The sequence below is a fragment of the Sturnira hondurensis genome, unplaced genomic scaffold (assembly GCF_014824575.4).
Source record: "Sturnira hondurensis isolate 20B ecotype Veracruz unplaced genomic scaffold, ASM1482457v3 Scaffold0007217, whole genome shotgun sequence".
NCBI lineage: Eukaryota > Metazoa > Chordata > Mammalia > Chiroptera > Phyllostomidae > Sturnira > Sturnira hondurensis.
The window spans coordinates 2,331,845-2,355,113 of record NW_028079848.1 but is presented as its reverse complement, the minus strand read 5'-3'; the positions used below and the strand labels follow the sequence as shown (position 1 = coordinate 2,355,113).

At 47.5% G+C, this 23,269-nt stretch overlaps 1 protein-coding gene across 2 annotated transcripts in view; it reads left to right on the top strand.

Moving 5' to 3' along the window:
* SNX7 (sorting nexin 7) overlaps window positions 1–23,269 on the top strand; it is a 60,221-nt gene that overhangs the window by 17,356 nt on the left and 19,596 nt on the right. For both annotated transcript variants that reach the window (XM_037051358.1, XM_037051357.1), the window contains exons 3-7: window positions 3,656–3,766; window positions 4,121–4,285; window positions 6,076–6,274; window positions 11,388–11,587; window positions 14,390–14,476. In XM_037051358.1, the coding sequence (XP_036907253.1) occupies window positions 3,656–3,766; window positions 4,121–4,285; window positions 6,076–6,274; window positions 11,388–11,587; window positions 14,390–14,476 (762 nt within the window). The remainder of the gene's footprint in view (window positions 1–3,655; window positions 3,767–4,120; window positions 4,286–6,075; window positions 6,275–11,387; window positions 11,588–14,389; window positions 14,477–23,269) is intronic.

Sequence of the window (23,269 nt, the reverse complement as noted above, 5' to 3'; positions counted from 1 at the left end):
GGAAGACATTTTTAGCCTCCTAGGCATTGCAGGGCTGCATGGCGTTGAATCCTGACTCCTCCCCTTCCTCGCTCTCTGTCTTGGGCACTTGAATTCAGCTCTCTAGGCTGTTTCCTCGTTTGTCACTTGGATGACGGCCACCACGTGGGAGGGTCACGGTGAATATTTAATGTGTTCAGACACACTACTGAGAACAGTGCCAGGTTTCTCCTGTCACTACTGTTGTAGTTATAATCAACCCTTGTCAGCACCTTTTCTAGCAAAGAATCTATGGACCTGAATTATTTTCTCATCATTTGTTTCTCTCAGAAAGACATTCTTGATGAACCCCACATGGACTTCCTACTGATTCTAGCTTACAATTCCTGTGCGTCACCATGCGTCCTCCCCACCAGGGGGCGCTCTCACCAAGTACCTAGGAGCTAGTTGAAGGTCATGGCCCTCCCAGGCCGTAGCCCTTACGATCTGCTCTCATTTTGTGCATGAGGACCCAGCTCTGCATGAACTTGCCGAAGCTTATGCAGCGTAGTGGTTAGCCGAGCTGGGATTTCACCCCGGACAGTTTACACTCATGCTACACGTGTTTCCTGTTACACGTTGGTGCATCTCTGTCTTCCATCGGAACTCTTACCAACTCAAGTTTCTTTGTTCTCTTTTTAGTTCTTTCTTTTTTTTTTTTAACTCCATCCTAGGATATAAACTGAGCGTAAATACGAGATAGAGCACATTGTGCACTGCAGGTAGAAATACGAGTGTATAAACATTTTGTAGATGTAAATCATGTCATCAAACAGAGTATTTCCATTGCTATTCAAGGCTTCATCTATGCGTGTACTCCACAAAGCTTTATCGAATGTCAGTTATGTCTCAGGTGCTTGCATATTAAGGCAACATTAGCAACCAAAACAGACATAGCCCCCACCACTATGGACCTTCAGTTATATGCTTCATTACTTGATTGTAGTTAAACATGTGATGGTGGAGAAAAATGACGCTTTGTTGAGCATGGGGTACCCCAAGTAATTTCGAGGGTCAGAGGTGGTTTCCTGAGATCTTGTTCCGTAAAAATTGATATTGATGGGCACTGAGACCGTAAGGATGGGCCCACACACACACACTTAGGAACCCTTAAGAATGACCTGACTGTAAACAATGATACCAGGAAGCCCTCGTTCCTGGCGCCTGTGGGTGGCCCTGTGGGAAATGGCCTTCCATTCTCCAGGTGGGACTCTGGGAAGGGACCGCTCTAAGGAAGTACTCTCTGTTTCGGGGACCTGAGGCTGCGCCCACCCCCTGCCTCCCACTTACTTAGTGCACACGGACGTGAGACCTGACGTTGAATGAGGGTCTTTCCTCACACATGCTCATCGAGAAGACAAAACGTAAATGCCCGCCCCAGTGCAGGCCGGGCTTCATGTACGTTCCTGGTTCTAGATTGGGGTTCCCTCAAAAACAGGTTTCTATTTCCTCAGCATGAAGAGTCGCTGTCCTTGACCAAAGGTCAGAGTTTGTTGAGTGAGTGAATGCCTTTTGGGGTGTTGGTCACGAGGCCGTTAGTTTTAAACTCCAGTACCCAAGCATCCGTGGCCAGACATGAACAATGAAACACCATTTCCAATATAACACCCATGGAAAACTGCATTCTTGACCGGAAACGTGGTTTGTGATCCAAATTCCCTTCTGAGACCACACATCCTTTTGGAGTTGGAGGTCGGTCATCAGATCCCATCACTCGGCTTTCATGTGTCTTCAGATGACCCCAACTGGCCACTTTTGATGGGACCAGACTGCTGTCGGTGCTCTGGGGAAATTAGCGATGATCTGAAGGCCCCCAACGCTACTTGCTTCCCTTGTCATGGCCACATACGTAGCTCACAACCTTTCCGGGTCAGGAGACAGCCTGACAGCAGGAAGGAAGGACCGCTGCCTTTGAGGCCTGTGCTCACCCTGCTGCTGCAGGGATGGGAGAGGACAGCTTTGGGGCCTCAGCCACGGTGCGGACAGAATCGACTGTCTTGTGACTTCATTTTACATCTTCCTCTTGTCTTACGTCTCCTTAAAGTGCTAGACATTCTTCAGGGCACGAAAAGCTCAACCTTTTTTCTTTTTTTTTTTTCAAGAAGCTCAATCTTTACTGCTCAGTTTTTGAGTGTTTGTATTTTTAGCCATGCCATCCCCCTCCTCTGGAAATCAGCAGTGAGCCCGCACATCTATGCCTGGTACAAGAGGTGTTCAATAAATACTTTCTAACGAGCGACTCTAAAGCATGGTTTGTGTGCGTATGTGTATGTATTCGCGTATCTATGTGTGTACGCACACCAACTCATATATATTGTTAAACTGTGTTTCTACTAAATTTAGTCTTCCTATTTTTACCATTTCTATAATGTGCACCACTTTGCATAACAGGCAAGATTGTGCCACGGTCTGCGAGCATTTAGTTCTTTAGACTTCCGCATCTCATTTACCTCCACTTTTTCCACCAAAAAGGGAATGTTTTACTAAGATACATTGTATGGTGTTCTAAACATTCGTTTCCAAAGAATAAATCGGAAAGTACAACTTCAGTAAGCCTTCTTTCCAAAAGTTAAGGTTGCTGGCGACTTGAACCACTTCCTTTTACAATTGTGTGTGTGTGTGTGTGTGTGTGTGTGTGTGTGTGTGTGTGTGAGAGAGAGAGACTGAGATTTCTGGTGAGTGTGAAACGCGTGGGCCACATGTTGTCTTCTTTCCTCCTGTAGCAACATTTCAACCTTACTGTTACTGTGTATGGTCTCTAATATGCAAAAATTCCATTAAATACAAAGTCGGCGGGTGAGACTGTCTTCTTCTGAGAGACGAGTGTGCGTGAGAGGGTCTGTTTTTGTGTCTGGCTGCAGGTTTGGGCAGTCAAAGGGAGGCTGACAATACTGTACCCATGTTCTTGTCATATGTGCTGGCATAGGTCTTTGGTGTGTTGAGAACAGATACATTAATATATTTGCTTAATTTTTAGGAGTGAAGCATATAACCCCAAATAAAATTCCTTGCGAATGACAGGAACATTTTTTTCCCCACATGAAGTCTCCATTAATAACATTTTTTAAAACAGTGGGTACAATCACTCTATAAAATGTTAGAATTTTCATATACAGAAAGCAGGTTTTAGCAAAGCAATCCATTTGCACAAATTCCAGGAAAACATTTTTTTCTCAGTTATGTTCAAGTTCTTTTCCAAGTTGCAATAATAGAACTTTCCTCAAATTCTGAATTCTGATCATCTTGAGAGAAGACATATCTTTGAAACCTAAATTCAGAACACACTTTCTCGTTAGCGAGAAAGGCATGCCAAAGCTGATTGTCATTAAATCTTGTGGGAGGCAGATGGTAGCTCTGAGACAGATTTTTTTCAGTTTGGATTTTAAATTTCAGTGTGATGTTTGCTTTCTTTCTGGAAATACTGGAAAGTTCGCTTTGTTTCATCTGCTACATGAATTGATGACTGCAAAAATTTTTTTTTAAAAAAATGAAAAAACCCAGGCTGACAAACACTGAATAATTAGAATTTGTTAATGTTTCTTAGAGACCCATTTATTTTAGAAAGTCTAAACTAACAGCAGGCAAATGTCTTCCGTCTCACATCGCATGTGCCGTTCTATTCTCCCGCTTCCTGCAGACGTCTCGTGGGGAATTTGACTCCAGTGAATTCGAAGTTAGGAGGCGCTATCAAGATTTCCTTTGGTTAAAAGGAAAACTGGAAGAAGCACACCCCACTCTGATTATTCCAGTAAGTTGACATTGGTTTTCATTGAATAGCTACTCTCTTGTGAATCGAAGAAATGCCTAAGACCCAATTTCAGACCTTGCCATTCAGGGTAATTCATTTCTCTTGGAAACATTTGTTTTTAAACTTTTCAATCTAAGTACTTCTCCATCTAAGTACAGATGTATTTATTGCTAACTGTCATCATGTTAAAATTTTGTCATTTTTGGTTTTAGCATTGTGAATTTTTAGGATTATTTTTACCAGAAATGATCACAGGTACAAATAGTTTTCTAACATGGAAACATGCGGAATTCCTTCCAACCCTTTGCCACCGGATACTCAGATATGGTTTGAACTTTTCTTCTGTTCTCTCAGCCATTGCCAGAAAAGTTCATAGTGAAGGGGATGGTGGAGCGCTTCAATGATGACTTCATCGAGACGCGCCGGAAGGCGCTCCATGCATTTCTGAACCGAATTGCCGATCATCCAACTTTAACGTTCAATGAAGACTTCAAAGTTTTCCTTACTGCACAAGCTTGGGTAAAGAATTTTGACTTATGCAATCCTTCAGTGCCTACATGGCTAGAAGGTGGTACCCTTCCCCTATCTACCCATATAAACCAGACAGCAGGGTCCTGGAATTAAGAAGAATTTTGAAACATTGGAAGGGTACCTTCAGATGTACATATAAACATTACAAAAACCTGGTACCCTTCTCATATCCTACATACTCACATTTCTCTTGTAGCTGATTTTTTAATTCATGCATAGCCAATACTGAACATATGCAAATATATGTATTTCTTTTATTGACACTATTTTGAGGAGTAATGAATATTTTAGTTAGGGCTTTTCAAATTAGGGTAAAAGTCATTATTAAATGGATGGATGGGGTGGATAGATGGATGGAATGATAGATACCTAGATAGATAATGCAATTTCTGAAGTTCCCTTCAATTACTATTTTTTGGGGGGAGAGGACTCTCATTTCTACTATACATACAATATATGTTCCTCTTCTTTTTTATATTTAACTGTGAGGATAGAATTCATCAAGTAAGATCCTGCCTAGGATGAGAAGTCAGTATAAACAATTTCTGACTAATGTTGAGTTTAATCCACCTCTCAGTTGTTGCCGAAGTGATGGACGCTAGGAAGCGGTTCACCTCCGTCTTCACAGACAGCCCTGCTGCCTGCAAGCCCATTGTGGCTCATGCGAGTTGAGTCTGTGGCCCGACTCCAGCACCGGAGAAGCTGTTAGGAACCTTGTCTAGGGTCGGCAGTGGCTGTCACAGCTTGCCAGCGTGGCCCGTGCTGTCTCTGATGGTGTTCGTGCCGAGTGACACCGGAGCTCTCCTGGGTGGACATGTAGCCCGGCCAGGCAGGGCGCCTGTTCTCATTTGCATGCAGAATGATACTGCTTGGAAATTTTTTCTACGTCACCAGTCTGTCCCTGTCCCTCCTGGGTTAACTCTGAAACAGCTAGTGACGTGTCTTATGAAGAATCTTTCTCTGCAGACAGCCAGCCAGTGGAGGGAAGTGGTATACCAGTTGGCCCACTTCAGTAGGTTCATTAGCTACAGTCAGGGATAGTTTGTATTCATTTACAAATTATCCTGAGGACCTAACAAAGACAGCAGGTCAGTGCTTCCCAGAGAAGCCTCTGGCGTCAGATGCCACCTGGCCCCAAGCCCTGTCCGTCCTTACTGCTCTTAGACCATGAACAAGCTCCTTCACATTCCCATGTCTCTATTTTGTCCTGGAAAACGAGGGTAATAACAGAACCTTCCTCATGGTATCGTCAGTTATGTATAGAAAGATGCGAGGATTGGCCTGGACTATGTAAAACTTGCAACACGTGTCTGCTGTTATTATGTTTGCCACTAAAGAGTTCATGAAGTTTTCCCGTGTCCTTTTCAGGGAGTGGTTTAGACTCCACGCAATCTTCTCCCAATCATCTTTCCCATGAAGTCCCTCAATGAAATGTGGGTTGCATCCCCTTCTCCCCTGAAGAAGATCCCATCTTCTTCAGGATCTTCCTAAGCACAATTCTCTCTATAAACCTTGTTCTTTCAAAGACCCGTGCCCTGAGGAAACACGGATACGTGATTTACTTTGACAAGGCGTGTTATTGAGGCAACCGAGATGTTCGGGGAGACCTGGACCCCCAGAAAACTCACCTGTTTCCAACGAACGTGAAAAAACAAGATGTGGATGAAACACTTTTGTTACCTTTATATTCTTCTTCTAATTAGGTTTCTTTTTCTGTTGGGTCTTGGAATGTTGTTGCTTGCTTGACGAAAAAAATTTTTTTTTTTTTAAATTTCTAGGAACTGTCTTCTCACAAGAAGCAAGGGCCTGGGCTCCTCAGCAAGATGGGTCAGACGGTCCGAGCAGTGGCCTGGTCCATGCGAGGGGTGAAAAGCCGCCCCGAGGAGTTCATGGACATGAATGACTTCATCGAAACATTCAGCCAGAAAATAAACTTGATAGACAAAATATCTCAGAGGATTTACAAGGAGGAACGGGGTACGTAGGTCGCCAGTTCGCGACTGGAACACTGCTCACTTTCTGGTGGATTTCACGCCCGACAACATGGTCAGACAGTGGGAGGGTGGCGCCCCTTTGCTGTCCTTTCTCATTGCCCGTCTGTCCTGCCTGCTGCTGACCTACCCACGGCTGCCCTCCACGTGTCCGTCACCAACGTCTCCCACTCTGACAGTTCAGCAAAATCGCACCCCTGCCGTGTCCAGGGCTTTCCCTGTCTCCTTAGATGGTGTTTTTTTGCCTTTTATAAACCTAGTAATCTTTCCTTGCTAGCCGGACACGATGTACCCAGTACGAACAACCGTTTAAATAGTTGTCACGTGGCGGTGAAGTGTGGGGAGGGGGGGTGTCCCCGGGCCCTGTGATGAGGTCTCAGCCTCTGAACTGACCTTCATGAGGTTCTCGGTTTCTCCGCCCCTTCGTTGGAATAGGCTGGCCCCAGTGGGCAGGAGCTGGGGATCTCCCTTCCTGCAGGTGGGTGCAGCCCAGGTGACATCCAGCAGGTGAGGCCCTGGAAGCCATGTCCCCTGAGCTCAGGCCTTGTCGCAAAGAGCTGAGTAGTCTGGCTATTTCAGGCTGCTTGTTCCCAGTCCCCACGGAAAGCAGGCGTGGCTTGTGTTGGACACATACTGCGGGAACCTAGCCAAGTTGCCCTCCGGGGGGCGGGGGGGTGGGTAAACCTCACAAAATCATGGGGACTAGGACCCCTGGAGTTTTCACCTCCCAGTCACCCACCCGACCCTGGCAGATTCTCATTCCCAGGCCCTGTCTCCCTGCCCCTGTCTTTCCAAACCTGGTTTCCACTCCCGAGGCTGTGATGCCTGTCTGTCACTCCATTCCCTGGGACAGCGGTTGGTCCCGAGTCCTCCCCTCTCTTGCGGGTCCAAGAAAAGATGTTGATTTTTCAGCCTGGTCAGCATTTTCCTGGTTGTTAGGACCTGGTGGCGATCTCCAATGTCCTTCTATAAGGAGTCACATGACATGAAGTTAGAATTTCCCCTTCGAAGTGTCTCTTGCGCCCAGACGCCACGTGCAAATTCCTGACTCCTACCCGCTTTGGAAGGTAGTCACGGCCCGTCCTCATTTGCTTTCATTGGTCAGCAGCTGTTCTTGTTCCCACTCACAAAGAGTAATGGCGAAGTAAGCCCTGAGCTTAAGATTTGGGATGCAGTTGTACTGAGTTAGTTTAAATGTGCAACAAGGACCGTAACTTACAGTAAAAGCAGTGAAGTCTGGGGAAGTGGTATCTCCGCATGTCTGAGTGATTCGGGGAGGGGCAAGTCCTCTCTGTGTTATGTGTCTCTCCACGGTGACAGAGATTTATATGTCAGAAAAAAGGACTTTTTTCTTCTTTTTCTATCACCCTTTCCTCTTTCTACTTTCTTTCTGTTTGTTTTATGTTTTTAGTCTATAAGTTAAAGTTTATCCCGTGATGTTTTTTTCCTAATTCCAGGATGACTTTTGCTAATTTCCTAATTGCATTTACCTATTTTTCAAACAGACGGTTAAGTCATACACTACATTTCCTAATGGACATTGGCTTCAGAAATGAACTATTTACAGTCCCTATATTGACGGTTGGGGGTGTTTTCTATTGGTTGTGCCCCTCCCCCCCATTAAACTGTACGTTCAATCAGGACGAGAAGGGAAGACGTTTGCTGTATTTCGAGGATCTAGGCAGTGTCTCACACGGAGAAGGCGCTCAGTGAAAGTCTGTGCAGGGACCAAAGAACTAAACAAACGAGCACCAGTTGTGGCAGCAGGAAAACGGGCTTCATCGGGAATCAGTCGGCTGCTTCTCGGCCTTCTCCGTCTGTCGACCCTGAACGAGGGCATGGTCGGGACAGAATGTGGTTTAACGGTGTGTCAAAGCCTTCTTGGTCTGCCCTCGTCGTCACCATTTGTCATTAATCCCAAGAAGCTCCCTGTTTTAACGGGGCTCTGTGATTCCAGTTCTGTTAAGTAGGTTCTTGATGCCTTGGTAAGTGGAGTAGCAATTCAGAGAGGCCCCTGGAAGCTCTCGACACGTAAGGGCTTTATAAAATACCCGCATGCTTTGGGTTGGCCACTGCGAGCGAAGAGGTGAGAAATCTCAGGTCGCTGCTCCCGTTTGGGCGGCGCTCAGAAGGCGCACTGGACTTCGTGTGACAGGCTTGAGAAATCTGAGCTCTCCTTTCTCAGGGAGTGAATGGATTTCACCTTTTTCTTTTAAAGGGTTTATTTATTTATTTTTAGAGAGAAGGGAAGGGAAGGAGAAAGAGGAGGAGAGAAACATCAATGTGTGGTTGCCTCTCACATGCCCCCTACTGGGGACCTAGCCCAAAACCCAGGCATGTGCCCTGATTAGGATTTGAACTGGCAACCCTTTGGCTCACAGGCCAGTGCTCAATCCACTGAGCCACGCCAGCCTGGGCATTGAGGTATCTCTTGTCTCAAGAGTGTGAAACCCACTTGTGAGGATTCCTGAAGAGCGTCCTCTTCAGGGGCTCTAGGGGCTGAGGTGGTAGAGGGTGCTGTGTTCACATTCAGATCAGAGAATTTGGTGATCACAACCAGTGGTCTCTCTTTTTATTTTTAAATTCAGTTGTTTCTTTGATTGTGTTTGTTTTGGGTTCCCCGGTTTATTTGGCAAGTTTGTGTTGACCCCATGTTGTGCTGCTGCTCACTGCCTGGAGATTAGAGGAGGGATGAGGTTCTTGTGCTGAGCTTGCCGTCCAGTGGGGGAAACAAACACGTTAACGGACCAACCACAGCACAACTCATTGAATGTTTGCAAGCGAATGTGCCTGAGTGCTCTGTGGGCATAGTTTCGAATTTCACAGAAGCTCTATATTTTATTATTGAAAAAGAAAGAAGGGACTCCTACCTTTTGTGACAGCATGGATGGAACTGGAGTGTATTATGCTGAGTGCAATAAGCCAGTCAGTGAAAGACAAGTATGATGTGATCGTACCTATAAGAGGAACCTAATGAACAAGATAAATGAAAGGACAAAATCGAACCACAGGGATGGAAACAAGGATCAGACTGACAGAGACCAGAGCGCAGGGAGGAGTGGGGAGGGGGATAACGGTGGAAAGAAGGGGAAGGGCCTAGACAAAGAACATGCATGAATGACCCATGGGCACGGACAACAGTGTGGGAACTGACTGTGGGAGCGGGGGTGAGGGGGTGGGATGGGTGGAAGAGGGCAAGGGGAAAAATTGGGATAGCTGTAGTAGAATAAAAATTTTAAAATGATTTAAAAAATAAATATTGAACACATTAAGTGACACACGGTGAGATACACACAAATTGAGAACAGAAATAAAGGAGACTATTTTCTCTTCCAGGAACATTATTCTACTCTGGGCTCTTGTTTAAAATACAGGATAGGCCTAGGTCAGGAGAGTGATATGGGAAGCGGTCTAAGGTCACGAAACCTAATTAACTCCATTAGGTGACCACTAACATTTCCACCGTTTTAAATTTTTGAAATATTTTTCCAGTGTACGGTATCGTATAAACTTTTGAAATTCTAATATTTTAATCTCTAGCAATATGGCATTACAACTAACCCTAATCAGTAGAGGATGATTAAACATAGAGAATTTCGCTTTATTTATATGGTTATCAGGCAAAAAAAAAAAAAAGCTCACTTATACATTTTTCTACCATTTAAAAAAAACTGTTGCTAAAAGTCGATAGTGTGAAAGCAAAAATGTAAAAATATTCAGATTTTAAAATGAAATTCAAATTTTTGAATAAATGGCTTATCAAGCATTGAGTAGTCCTTTTGTTATTCATTTATTCTTTCATTGATGTGAAAATATTTATTGAGCACGTTATGCATCAGGCTTTGAGGCTTAAAAAACATAATGAGACTCAGCCCTTCTTTTAAGGAGCATATGGCCTAGGAGTGTGTCGGGTATGCAAGCCGTCCTTGTAGAGTGGGGTGGTAGAAGCATAAAATTATACCAGGCTGGAAGAGGGCTGTAGCATTATGCGGGGCTCACTGAGGACACAGCCTCTCCGGATCCTTTGGAACAGGATCCGAGGGGCTTTACTTAGACTGTGGTTTAAAGGACCAAGTGCGGTTGGCTGGACGGTGGCAATGGCTGACGGGTCCAGGCAGCGTCTGAGGGAGCAGAAGTCGGGAGAGATTCATACAGGAGCGAGGACTGGGGCTGCAGTTAAAACCTCTTTGGGAGCCCTGGCTGGTGTAGCTCAGGGGAGTGAGCACAGGCCTGTGAACCAAACAACCGTGGTTTGATTCCCAGTCTGGGCACATGCCTGGGTTGCAGGCCAGTTCCCAGCAGGGGACGCACAGGAGGCAACCATACAGTGATATTTCTCTCCTTCCCTCCTTCCCTTCCCCTCTAAAGATAAATATAAAAAAAAAAAAACACCTCTTTGGGAGAATCTCAAGAGTTGGAGCCGGAGAGGCAAGGTGAGGACAGATCATACAACATTCTATTTCCCAAAGAAGTCAGTTGTTTATATTCTGTGACCCAAAGGGAAAGGAGGAGACAGACAAGGTCAAAGTCCTTCGTGGGAGTGCAGGTTAGCGATGCTGATGAGAATGGAGGTGAGGGTAGGCGGCCCGATGGACACACAGCAACGATGCATCTCCAGGGGACCTGGTGACTGCCTGGTCCTGCAGATGGGCACCCAGGAGGCAGCTGCGACTTTTGGCTCAGCTCCCTCTACATCAGCCGTCAGACATGAATCAGAAGGAGGGAGAAAGAAGACAAGTTTTTCTTGGAGGTCAAGTTGCCGGGAGACGCTCAAGGGCCGTGCATGTTTGTCGGGCAGAAGCCTGTGAAGAAATGGTGACCATGCAGTGTACCCTCCAAGCCAGGACACTTTTGAGAATGAAAGAGGACGCCATTAATGCTTAGCCCTGCACGGCCGTCATTCGCCGGCTGACGGGAGCAGACCAGCGTGATGGGTCAAGTTAACGAAGGATGAAGTCCCATTTCCCATGTTTGTGTATAAGAACATGTGCAAGATGATGACAAAAATGAGCCCCTTCCTTGTTGTCTATCAGCAAGGATGTTAAAAATGTCCATAAACTGAAGAACTTATTTTTTGTTTTGTTTTGTTTTGTTTTTAGAATACTTGGACGAAATGAAGGAGTACGGCCCAATTCATACTCTGTGGGCAGAGTCCGAGGAAGGTCTGGCTGACACCCTGAGCGGGGTTGCCAGCTGCCTGGCCCGGTGCTGTACCGCCACCGAGAGGCGTCTGTCGGGACTGCCCGAGGCCCTGCTCCCGGTCCTCCACGAGTACGTGCTTTACAGTGAGACGTTAATGGTAAGAGCGCGCATTACCCCTGCACCTTAGTCCGGGGCCTGGAACCAGGCTTCCTAAAGGCACCTCCCACTCCTGCATTTGCACCCCTCTCTTCCCATCCTGGCAGGAGGCTTCGCATGCAGATAGAGCCTACGTGTGTGTGTCCACTGCACCCATGAATGGACGGGCGGAAGAACACATCTGTAAGAGACAGGACTATTCAGCAGTACCAACCAGAGTTAGACAGGGAATGGGAGTCGTGTTTCCAACCTTTTATAATTTTCAAAAATTGGCAGCGCGTGAGACATTTCTCTTGGTGAGAGCGTCGCTTCCCCCGCTGCTGGGCGGTGGCGCGTTGGCTCCGGCAACACAGTCCGTGTCATTATGCAGGGAGCACTCGAGCTGGATCTCCATGTTTGTTCTGCCTTCTGGGTGCCTCTGAAAAGAAATCCTTCCCGTGAAAATGTTTTTCTGCCACTATTTGAAAAGGCTTTTCTCCCTCTTCGAGCCAAGGTTTGCATTTAACCTCCTCAGTTCGAGTTAAGGCTTCCAAGATAGCTGGGATTTAGCGGTGCGGCCTGCACGGCCGCTGGGCTGCTCACGCACGATGCTCGGCCTGCAGCGCCTCCCCCAGGCCCGGGGTTGCAGCGCCGCTGGTGCGGGCAGAGCCCACCTCCCCCACCACTTCACGTCTGGTTTCTGTTTGCACACACTCTTGTTTGGGGGGAGGGGTATTTTTTCAATTTTGCTTCTAACTTAGTAAGAAAAGCTGCCTTCCCCTTTCAGTAGGGGATCGGCCCCTTCTGCATTCATCGTCCCTCCGTTTTCCTCTCACGGAGTCATTATTTGGAGGCTGTTTCGGGTTTCTGCTGTTACTTACCTTCCTTGGGTCGCGCTGTGGACAAACCCCTCTCGCTTCCCAAAGGGCCCTCCTCCTCATCTCCCTCGGTTTCCTTGGCGACACTCCCTTGCTTGACTTCATCATTGATCCCTGCTTTGTGTGACTGTTCAAAGAGACAGATTTGTATTATTTAAAGTCATGGATTCTGTATTCTTCCCCCTTCTTAGGGGGTTTTGCTCTTTATCATGTCAAGATGGAAATTATGCAATTTAAATGATGTATCGTTAAAGGTGTGGGAAAATTATCATAGCAACCAGGAGGAATTGGTTTTCAGGCCCTCACTCGATTGTATTGTTTGTTAGACTCCTGGGTACAATCAGTGGCATTTATGTCACCATCTGCCTCTGTTTTCCACGGGGAGGTTTCTTCAGTGTGAGCCAAAGGAGCAAAATGCATGTGCTTCGATGGGATGATTTCGTGGGGGTAATTTTGACCCATTTTCTTCTGAACCATCAATTCAACCTCGTACCTGACAGTCCTACTTACAGGAAGCACAGTGCTTCCTATTTATGGAAACAGACCTTAAATAAAGGGGACTAAACTGTCATCTGTGTCATTGGGAAGGGAAGGGGTCTGTGACATTGGTGGCAGTTAACCAGGGACGTCAGTATAAAAGAAGCTGTGGTCACTAGTTGAATTATGTGAGGTTTGCTTTAACACGGGAGAGATCGTCGTCTCTTCTGAATGTTTTCAGGGCTGTTCCGGAGGCACAGAACCAGACCGGGCAATCTTCCGGATGCTCCCCCCCCGCCCCCCCCCTTAACCTCCTGGTTCTCACACGGGTGCTGTAGACCCTTCTCCTCTGGCCTCTGCTGAACTAGTTTGCGTCTAGGTTCTTCCCTGCTTCTGAAAACACCCAAGAGACCCGTGTCTCGTGAAATCCCATGTCTTGTATGTCTTTTCTTTAACTCTCCCTGGTGAAAATCATTTTCTTTTCCTTAACCTGTTGAGGCCACCGGTATTCGCAATGACAGTGTCATGATCTGATTACCACTAGACACCCCATGAAAGATGAGTGCAAATCATGGGAGTCTTCCGTCCACAAAACCCAAGCAGGATGTCTTGGAAGGAGAGTGTGTCACCAAGGGGAAGAGGCTATAAACGACCAGCCAACACAGTCAGGGTTACAGGCGAGTTCTGCGTGTATATTCCTCCGCGGAGGCGTGTTCCGTGCCACGGCCCTGACCCAAGAAATCTTGGTCTTTCAAGAAAACAGGACGGAACCCCTGTCAGTGAGAGAAGAGGCCATGATTTCTCATCCAAAGCATGGCTAATTGATTGATATAGATATATATTTTTTAAGCTACAATAAAATCTTCAGATGCGAATGCACTCTTCTGTGTTCCGACTCCCTGCTGTCGTGGACTGACGAGCCACACGGAGTTGGGGCGGGGGGAGCTAGATGAAAAGGCGGCCTGTGTACCCAGCAGTAGTGAGCTTACACCAGAGCCCGAGTTTGCACGCCTCCTGCTGACTGTCTCGTTCTTTGCTCTTCCTGAAGAACTGTGTATAACAGACCTACCCCGGTGAGATGTGCACTGGGAAAACTACAGGGTTTATGAAAAAAGCTTTCCAAATACTTGCTTTCAGTTTGGCTTTTAGAGATTAAAATAATTTTTTCAAGTCATGAGGGCCATTTATATTCTGAAAACGTGTATTTCTTTTTTTTAAAAAGATTTTATTTATTTATCTTTAGAGAGGAAAGGAAGGAGAGAAGGAGAGAAACATAATGTATGGTTGCCTCTCGTGAGTCCCCTGCTGGGAACTGGCCTGCAACCCAGGCATATGCCCTGACTGGGAATCGAACCGCGATCCTGTGGTTCGCAGACCCGTGCTCAGTCCACTGAGCTACACCAGCCAGGGCTGAAAACGTGTATTTCTGTTATGCAGAGATGATTGAGTCCGTGTGTTTTAATCCCAAGGGCGTTATGAAAAGAAGAGACCAAATACAAGCAGAGCTGGACTCCAAGGTGGAGGCCTTGACCTACAAGAGGGCAGATACTGACCTGGTAAGTGTTTGTTTCTTGATACATCTCTACAGAATGGCGCGTAATAGAACGCTTACAAGGAGTGTATCAGGCTGGCTTTGGAGTGTTCGGCAAGTGATTCCCAAATTCCCCTCAAAACTTCTCCCAGAGTTTGTTCTGTGTTGAGTTCCCAGTGAGCCCGAGAGCTTAACAGTGATGCTCACCTACCCCTCTGTCTTGAGTGGGCTTTGACGATGCGTAAAGTATGAAGTTCACATTTTTGGATTGGAGTGTTAGAAGAAGGTATGAAAGGCCCCTAGCATTGTTGTAGAAGGTTAGTAAGTATTCAGTATTTAAATCCACTTATCTAGTTTTATAAGATACTCTTACAAAATACGTTAGTGTTCTTACGCACTTTTGTCTAGATAATGTAAAAACTTGTACAGAGGTGAAGTATCTTTGTTTTCAAGTTTAATCTTTTCCTCAAATACCTTTTTGTGAAAATTTTCCGAGATAAAAAGAGGTCCAATAATGTGATGAACTCAGATACCTATCTCTGGGGCTTCGTTATTTCCCCGCATTCATTCAAATTGTTTCCTCTGCCTTTTTTCTCACTTTTTTTTCTCCTGGAGTATTTTCAAAGGGCACTTTTGTTCTAGACATTTTAATTCCAGGCATGAGATTAGCACCCACAATATTTAGTATCTACACTTCATCTCAGAGTCATACTATCAGACTGGGATGCATTTTCTCATGTTCAAATTGAGCCAGAGGCTTAGGAGAAGGAAGGAGGTGGCTGAGTTTATTCAGCTTGGAGCGGAGAGGGGGTTGGGAGTGATGGAACCACTTGCTTGCCTCAGACCACGCTGTCCCTCGGAGGACAAGTTTACCCGGGAAAGATTAGTGCTTTGACTAACTTCTACTGAGTTCCGTGAAAGAGACTTTTTTCATCTTTTTTTTTTTAAATTCAAGAATGTGCATGAGTATGGAATACACTGATAGCAGATGAGTATGGGCATCCTTGGAACGCCCACTCATCCTAGTATCATAGATCCCCTGTCGGAACCGCATTAACGGCTCCCTCGCTTCAGTCATTTTCTAGCCCAAGACATGATGCCCTCACTAGTTTTCTTTATATTTCCTCCCTCTTTCTTCCTTCCCTTCCCTTCCCTTCCCTTCCCTTCCCTTCCTTTCCCTTTCTTTCTTCTCTTCATTCATTCCTTCCTTCCTTCCCTCTTTTTCTTTTCCTCCTGGTCTATAATCTAAGCACCTTACGGGCAGGAGACTTTTATCTGTCTCCTGAGGCTCTCAGCCCCTAGCGCAGGGCTCAGTCCGAGGCAGTCCCTCTGTACACAGGGCGGGAGTGAATGGATGAAAATTGCACTGACCGATAACAGTTTTTATGACCCATTACAACATTGATGGCTCGAAGCAAGACGTCTCTACAAACTCAGACTCTGTGCAGAACATTGAGACTTCACTAAACCGTGACAGTGAATTATCCTCATCTTTCTGGACGAAGTCCATTTTCAAACTCAAGTTCATGCTCCTGAATAGGGGTGAGTGCAGCGTGGGGGGCTGCCGAGGGCAGAGGAGCGGAGTGGACTCTCTGAGAGGGAATACCAGAAAACGCCCAGGCGGTGGGGCTGACCCAAGATTAACCTCTTCCATTCAGTAAGGGGGTGTGTGTGTTACTTTTTAGTTTTATGGGAAGAGTCCATGAGAAGGAACAAAAGTGGGGAGGGGACACTTGTACAGAAATTGTAATCGTATCTTTTGAGCTACAGATATTTTTATGTGTGAGATAATTTTTAAAGATATTGACATTAGTGATTAAATACAAGTGTGCCTTTGACCAAATACTCAAAAAGTAAATTATTTTCAAGTTTCAGGAGAATAGTAAAATGGCTTTAAAAAACCAAGCATCTGTTCAGAACAGCTTAGATTCATATTTTAAGTGGAAAAGAAGAACAGCTGGGTTTATTCCAACTGCAAAAACACAGGAAGAAATAACTCGGGCCCAAATACGGCCCGGCTTTCCCAACTCAGCTAAAAAAGCACTTTTTTTTTCATTTGACTTGCAAATATTTTGTCTTTTGCTCTGTAAAAACTTCCTTGATATCTCATTATAACCTAATGACCCATCTGTATTTCTGGCTCTCTGTGTGCCAGGTACATGACAGAGAATTCTTTTTTGCCAAGGTCGCTGCTGTGCGGTAAGAGTGGAGACCCTGGAAACCTCAGTCATCTGCATTATATTTTATAAGATACTTTTAATCAATAAACGTTTGACTCAGAGACATCGCATGTATTTTTCTGTTACCCGTCAAAACAGCTCCCTCCTAGAACGTACAAGGACTGATCAGACGACTGGTAAACGGCATCTCTCACACCTTCAAGCAGCTTATTTGTTTGCAGACCTCACTTCGCAATCCCCATGCGTTATGATGGCATCTTCGGGAGAAACCTTCATCGTGAACCTGCCGTGATTGGTCACAGAACGACCGAAGGGACGTGGCTGAGAAAGATGCAGGCTAGGGTCGCCATGGAAACGCACCCTTGTGAGGTCCTTCTAAGGAGCCATCCTTTGCAGTCACCATGGCGACCCTGGCAGAGAACTGAATAGAGCAATCCAGCCCGGTTGTTTGCCATGGCAACTCAAGCAAGGCCACTTTGGAGACAACCCCGGGGCCATTTCTATGGAGACCCGCTGGGGCGGCCTTCACAGGCTCCCTCCAAGTCACCCCTGGGCGCGATGCTGTACACAGACCCAGCAAAGCAGCTCAGAACGCAGAGGCCATTGAAATGAGAGGGCGAGGACCAGGGCGAGTTAGAATGATCGGGTAGGAATGCAGTAGCGATGTAACCTTCCGGAGGTCACGCTGGACACGCGGGTGAGCTGTAGGTGGGCTTCCTGGCGTGCCGGTGAGAGGCGCCGGTCTGTACCTGGGCTCTGACGTTGTACCGGCTGCACGCCGGCAATGGTGGCGTTATTGGTCGTTCTTCTCGTCACTCAGACATGCCCACAAAAATGATGTCTTTTCCTGCCCACTAAAATAATGTTTTAGAATGAATTTCGCGGTTTATCGCCTGGGCAGTTGTAGAGGAGCGGATTCTCAGGGTTTGTGGTGTGTAACTCTTACCTCACAACAATAAAACCGACGGCTTCAAAATGACCCCAACCCAGTCGAGGCTTTGAGCAAACTCACGTCAAGGTCAGCTCAGCTGTTCATTTAGAGTCTGGTCATTCAGGCTATAGAATTGTATCCTAGCTCATGTGCTTATGAAATCTGTGACCCAGGACATGTTTCTTAGCTGCTACTTTTTTCTTCTTCTTTTTTCTCCTTCTTAGCTTCTTTTAGCCTTGTTTTATCATGGATAATTTGGGGAAATTATTGGTACCTGCCTAGTAGGCTTATTTAAAGATTAAATAACACAGGGCAAGGAGATTATTTGGATGAGGGTAAGCACTCAGAAGTCATTAGCTGCTATTTTCTTTATTAATTTTATTTTTGGAGCAAGGAGAGAAGGGAGGGAGAAAGAGAGGCAGAGGGACATCGATTGGTTGTCTCTCATATGTACTCCGACCAGAGACCAGACCTGCAACCCAGGCTTGCGCTTTTGACTGGGAATCAAACCAGCGAGCTTTTGCTTTGTGGCACAATGACCAACCCACTGAGCCGCACCAGTTGGGGAAGCCGCCATTGTTTTAATGTCCGAGATGGGTCCTGTTTAGTGACCCGGTTGTTGTTCCTTGAGGAACATAGAAGACACGTCACGTAGGTGGATGTGCTAGAAAGCAGGAAAGCCTCCAGCAGCATCCTGACCCGAGGAGACCAGATTGTCGGGTAGCGAGCAGGGCGCAGGGGAGGCGGGGCCGTGCTGTGAAGGCAGCTGCAGTCCAGTGGGAAGGGGGGGCCTCGTCATTTGTCGGGAGGGAGGCCGTGAGGACCCAGGGGGAGCTTGAACCAAAGAGGTCAGTGGCCGTGGACTTGCGGGGGGTGGCCATGACCTTGAGAGAGGTGTAGGTGGAAGGTTGACTCGGTAGCATGAGGGGCAGCCAGCATTTCCAGCTGTTAGTGACTCTTAACTTTTCTGGCCCGTAGGGAGGGCAGACAGTAGCTCGATAAACTGAACTAGAGCATAAAAGAAGAAAATCAGAGATGTGCCGTTTCCGGTCATGGTGAGATGACATTTAAGGGAGGGGTGTCCAAGTGACCTTTCAGCCCATGTCACTACCCACCACGTGAGAGACACATGGCAAGCCCTGGGAGACGGGAGGTCTGCATTCCAGTGGGTAGAGACGACCAGAAATAAAGGGTTCATGAGAATTGATAGCGTGTTGCGTGTGGAGGAGAGGGAATGCTGGGGAGCTGTGCCATTTAACAGGAGGGGACAGGGAAGGTCTTACCAACAGGGAATGAAGTCACACCTAGAAGAGGTGAGGCTTTGACCCACCTGGGCCCAGAGCGTTCCAGGCCAGAAATGCCTGCCTGTCCCAGGACAAACCTGGGAATGGGCATTGCTAGAGCGGAAGGAGCAAGCGGAAGGGCTGTGGGAAGTGAGGCCAGACAGGTAACCAGGGGTCAGATCCCATAGCGTCTTCCAGCCACGGGGTGCGGCCTCAGTGAGACAGAAAGAGCAGGGGACAGAGGAGTGACGTGAAGCTATGAAACAGCCGCTGAGCCTGGGAGAGACGAGGATGATGTGCGTGCCGTGTTTGTGTGGGATGGGGGGACGCCGGCGCCGGAGACGGCGGAGCTGGGCGGGGGTGGAAGTCCTGGGCAGGGCTCAGGTCTGGAGCATATTTTGAAGGCAGAACTGTTTGCTCTTCGGTGGACTGTGGATTGGGAGAGGGGAAAGGGCCAGGGGTGATAACAGGGTTTGGGAATGAGCCACTGGGAAGTAAGAGTCGCATTCATTGAGACAGGGAAGGCTTTGCAAAGAACAGGTTCGGAAAGACATGAGATTTGGACATAGAAGCGCAGGTGTGTATCAGATTCCTGAGTGGACATGCTGAAGAGGGGGTTACCTACAGAACTCCGTGTAAAAATTCAGAGGCCGGGGAGGAATCCACCTGGAGGTATGTATTTGGGAGTCATCAGCAGACAAGCAGTATTTCAAGCAATGAGATTTGTGGAGGTCGCCAAACGATGAGAATGAAGAGTTCCCATGACCGACCCTTGGCCCATTTCAACGTGCACAGTCAGAGGGGATGTCTGGGGGGAGGGGTGGGGGCAGGAAAGGGGACGGACAGTTATAGGGAGGTCACTGGGCCGATATGATGAACTCAACATGTATCTGGGGTCATTCAGCTTCCCTAAGCACGTCCCCATTTACAAGGCATTTATCAAATCAGCTTGAGGCCACAGGAGTAAGGGAAGCGTAGATGATAAAGTATTTCGGGAGACATCAGTTCCCTCGTGGGCCCCAGAGAAAAAGACAGTCAAGCCGCTCCGTCAGAGGCGGAGAATTTGTCGCCGTGGAGCTGAAGGTGTGATGAGAACCGGGACAATGAGGCAGCCCAGACGTCCGGAGGAGCTCGGGGTTTTTGCAGTTTAGTTGTAAGTTTTCAAAGCCGGAGCTTCTGCTTGAAAAAGCTTATTCACTCCACTGCTGAACTGTAAGATAAATAAGGTTCATCGGTGGTGCCAAATAATGCCGCGTGCCCACTTTATTTTTATTTTTCATTTTTGAATGGGTGAGTTATAGTTTTCCACTCAAAGCAGCATTCAGTTATAAATGAATATGAATACATTTGACATTTAGCAATCTGTGCACAGAATCTGAGCGTTGGATCTGGAAATAATGCCGTCGCTGGTTAGCAGGGTATTTCTGCGAGCAAAAAATAAATTTGCACTTTTAGAAGATCATTATAGTCTGGATTTGCATATAGCCACATTCAGTCGATACAAACAGACACCAAATTTATTCAAGCCAGTCCTTGCTCAGTGTGACGAGCTACTTTTGAACCAGTATTTTACTCTTATCTTCAAATAATGGTTATTAATCTTCGCATGCTCTTGATAGTACCCTGCGCGCTTCACAGAACAACACTGCCTTCTTCTCTCTGAGCTTTAGTAGAATGATAATGTTGATGTAGCTTTTAAATGTGCGTGTGTGTGTGTGTGTGTGTGTGTGTGTGTTTGGGGGCTAGGGTATGAGATTGCCACTGCCTTTTCTCAGATATTTTTGTCTCACCTTTCTCTCCTGACCTTTTTACAAATTATTTCTTTCTGTATGTCTCGTTTACTAGTATTCATTTTCCTCTCTCCGCTCCTTTTGTGTGTGAGACACACACACACACACAGATGCCTGCACGCCCACACTCTCACAGCAGTGGGTGAAGGACACGCCCCAGTGCAGGGGGCAGGGGGTTCCTCCCTGTAGATTTCTTTTTATCGGTTTGCCCTAGAAGGCATCAGCACACCTCACATCTCCCTGGCCGGAGCTGTGAGAAGTCCACGGTCAGATGGCTCCCCGGGGTGGGCACGTGACCGTCAGAGCTGGCTCGGACCAGCCGCACAACGCAGCCTGTGGCAAATACCTGGCAAAAGGTGGGGCTCCTTTGGATCATGAGAAGGGCAGCAGGGGATGGATTTCGGGTCAACAACTTATAAATAGGCACCACGCATACTTTGTGCGGCAGCATGTTGGAGTGGGGACACACGCCTGGCAGGACCTGGGGCCGGGTGACGAGTGATGCCGTGCCCAGGATGACCCTCGGCCGTGGCTGCCTCCTCCCAGAACGCAGGACAGGACTGGGCAGCCCTGGAACCCCTCCCCTCTGTGCCTTCCCGGGGGGGGGGGGGCTGCTCACTCAGGACATCCGAGTTGGAGTGCTAGGAAGGATTCCCACGAACTGCTGTTCACACGGGCTCGTAAAGGATGGTTGATAATCAATGTTCGATCAAACATCAGCAGAAGCCGCTGTACCCGGTGACTACGAGTCTGATGAGCCTGGGACATCCCTGTGGAATCCGGCCTCGTCACTCCTCCCCCCTGCCACTGATTTGTAGGCCCCTGGCTCTTCCGCGCAGAGCGGCCTCTGAGAACCGGGCGGTCTGGAACCCAGTCCCGGGGTTGCATGTGATCTCAGCCGCAACACCGTGTGTCTGCTTTGTCATCGGGGACCCCGTGCCCTGCCGTCCTGCTGAGTCAGCTCAGCTGGGAAAGGTGGGGTGGTAGCTTCCCCAGAGGGGGGTTAAATCAGGACGTGAAACTCGTAACCCAGCCTAACCAGGCTTAGCTTATAAATGTTTTTATAAATAATGCTAGAGGAACATTCTTGGAAGTATTGATCGGCCATTTCATTCTTCCAGATCGAAGTTCGGAAGTGGTATCTGTCATCCTGCCTGCTAGGCCTTCTTCATGTTGTATAAAGAAAAAAAAAGTCTGCACTTGGCTTGAGATTAGCTGCCTCAGCACGCACTGGAGTTTGTACAGGCCGTCGGAAGGTGTGTCAGGGCTCTGCAGGACCTAACGGAACTGCACCTGGGTGTGCACCGCTGATGTGTAAGGAGGACACTTTGTAAGGAGAACCGTGGACCACTTTGTGCGTGGTGCTGACCGCACGGGCTGCGTTATGTTTCTCCCTGGTGAGGCCTCCGGAGCAAAGTCTCACTCTCGTCTCAGCAATAGGATTTCGTTTCTCCCGAGCTGTTAGCTGTCTCCAGCCCATCACGTAGTAGGTTTTATACCTGCAGCTGTCCCCTGCTTCCCCCGATTCTTCACCTTAGTCACTCGATCAGGGGTGTCGACCTCATGTTCCCCTGGGGCCACATCAGCCTCGTGGTTGCCTTCAAAGGGCCTAAATAATGTTAGGACTGGATATATGTAACTGTTCCTTAACTGTCAAGGAGTTGAAATTACATTTGGCTCTTTGAAGGCAACTGCGAGGCTGATGTGGCCCCACGGTGAAAATGAGTTTGACACCCCTGCTCCATGCCACCCAGGCCACCAGCCATTGGGACCCTCTCTCTCTGCCAGCCGTGTCCGGGTGTGTGCTCCTCACCCCCAGCTTTACCTTGTGTGTCCCCTGTTCTTGCATCCCCTTTGCCCTAGGGTCTTTGATCTACTGAACCTCTCTGAACTAGTTGTATTTATGGTATAATTGTGGAAGCCATCTTAACTCCGAGAGGAAACAAGGAAGAAACAAATCAATAAATGAGAACTAGAGGTAAAGGACTCCAAATTATCTCAGAGACATACACAGGTTTCACCACATATTCGTAACCCCCAAATGTGTTCTCAGCTCTGTGCCCTTCGGAATCCACAAACACCCTGTGTCTGTAGGGAACACAGACCTGAGTTGACACGCACCAGCTGTTACCGTGCAGAACATCAGGGCGAGGTGAAAAAATCGTGCCCCTTCCAAAATTTCCCCCCCGGGAATTTTGCCTAGGGAAGTGATTGCGTTTTTAAGGGTTACTGGTGTGGAAGGAGAACACACCACGGGAAAGTCCGGGTGACTAGAGCCTGTGAGTGGGGACAGGGGCGGGCGGGTGTGCAGAGACACTGGGACACTGTAGTGGAGCACAGCCATCCCAGTTCCTGCAGACAGAGTGCGTGCAAGCTCTCTGACTTTCTCCAGCAACAGTCCCCCCGTCTGCCGTGCTGCAGAAAGAGTAAAGGGTGAGTGAAAACCCCGGTCATTTCGTCCCAGGATTGGAGAGCAGGTACGTGTGGTGCCCCTGTGCATTGCAGAACGGTAGCGTGTGGAGTTCTGCCTACCTACATACGATAGTTTCAACAGCAGTCCCAGGTAGAAACTCAACATAAATTCATTTTCCTTTTAATTTAGGCTTTTTGTTAATAAGGAATGTGCCCCGAGGG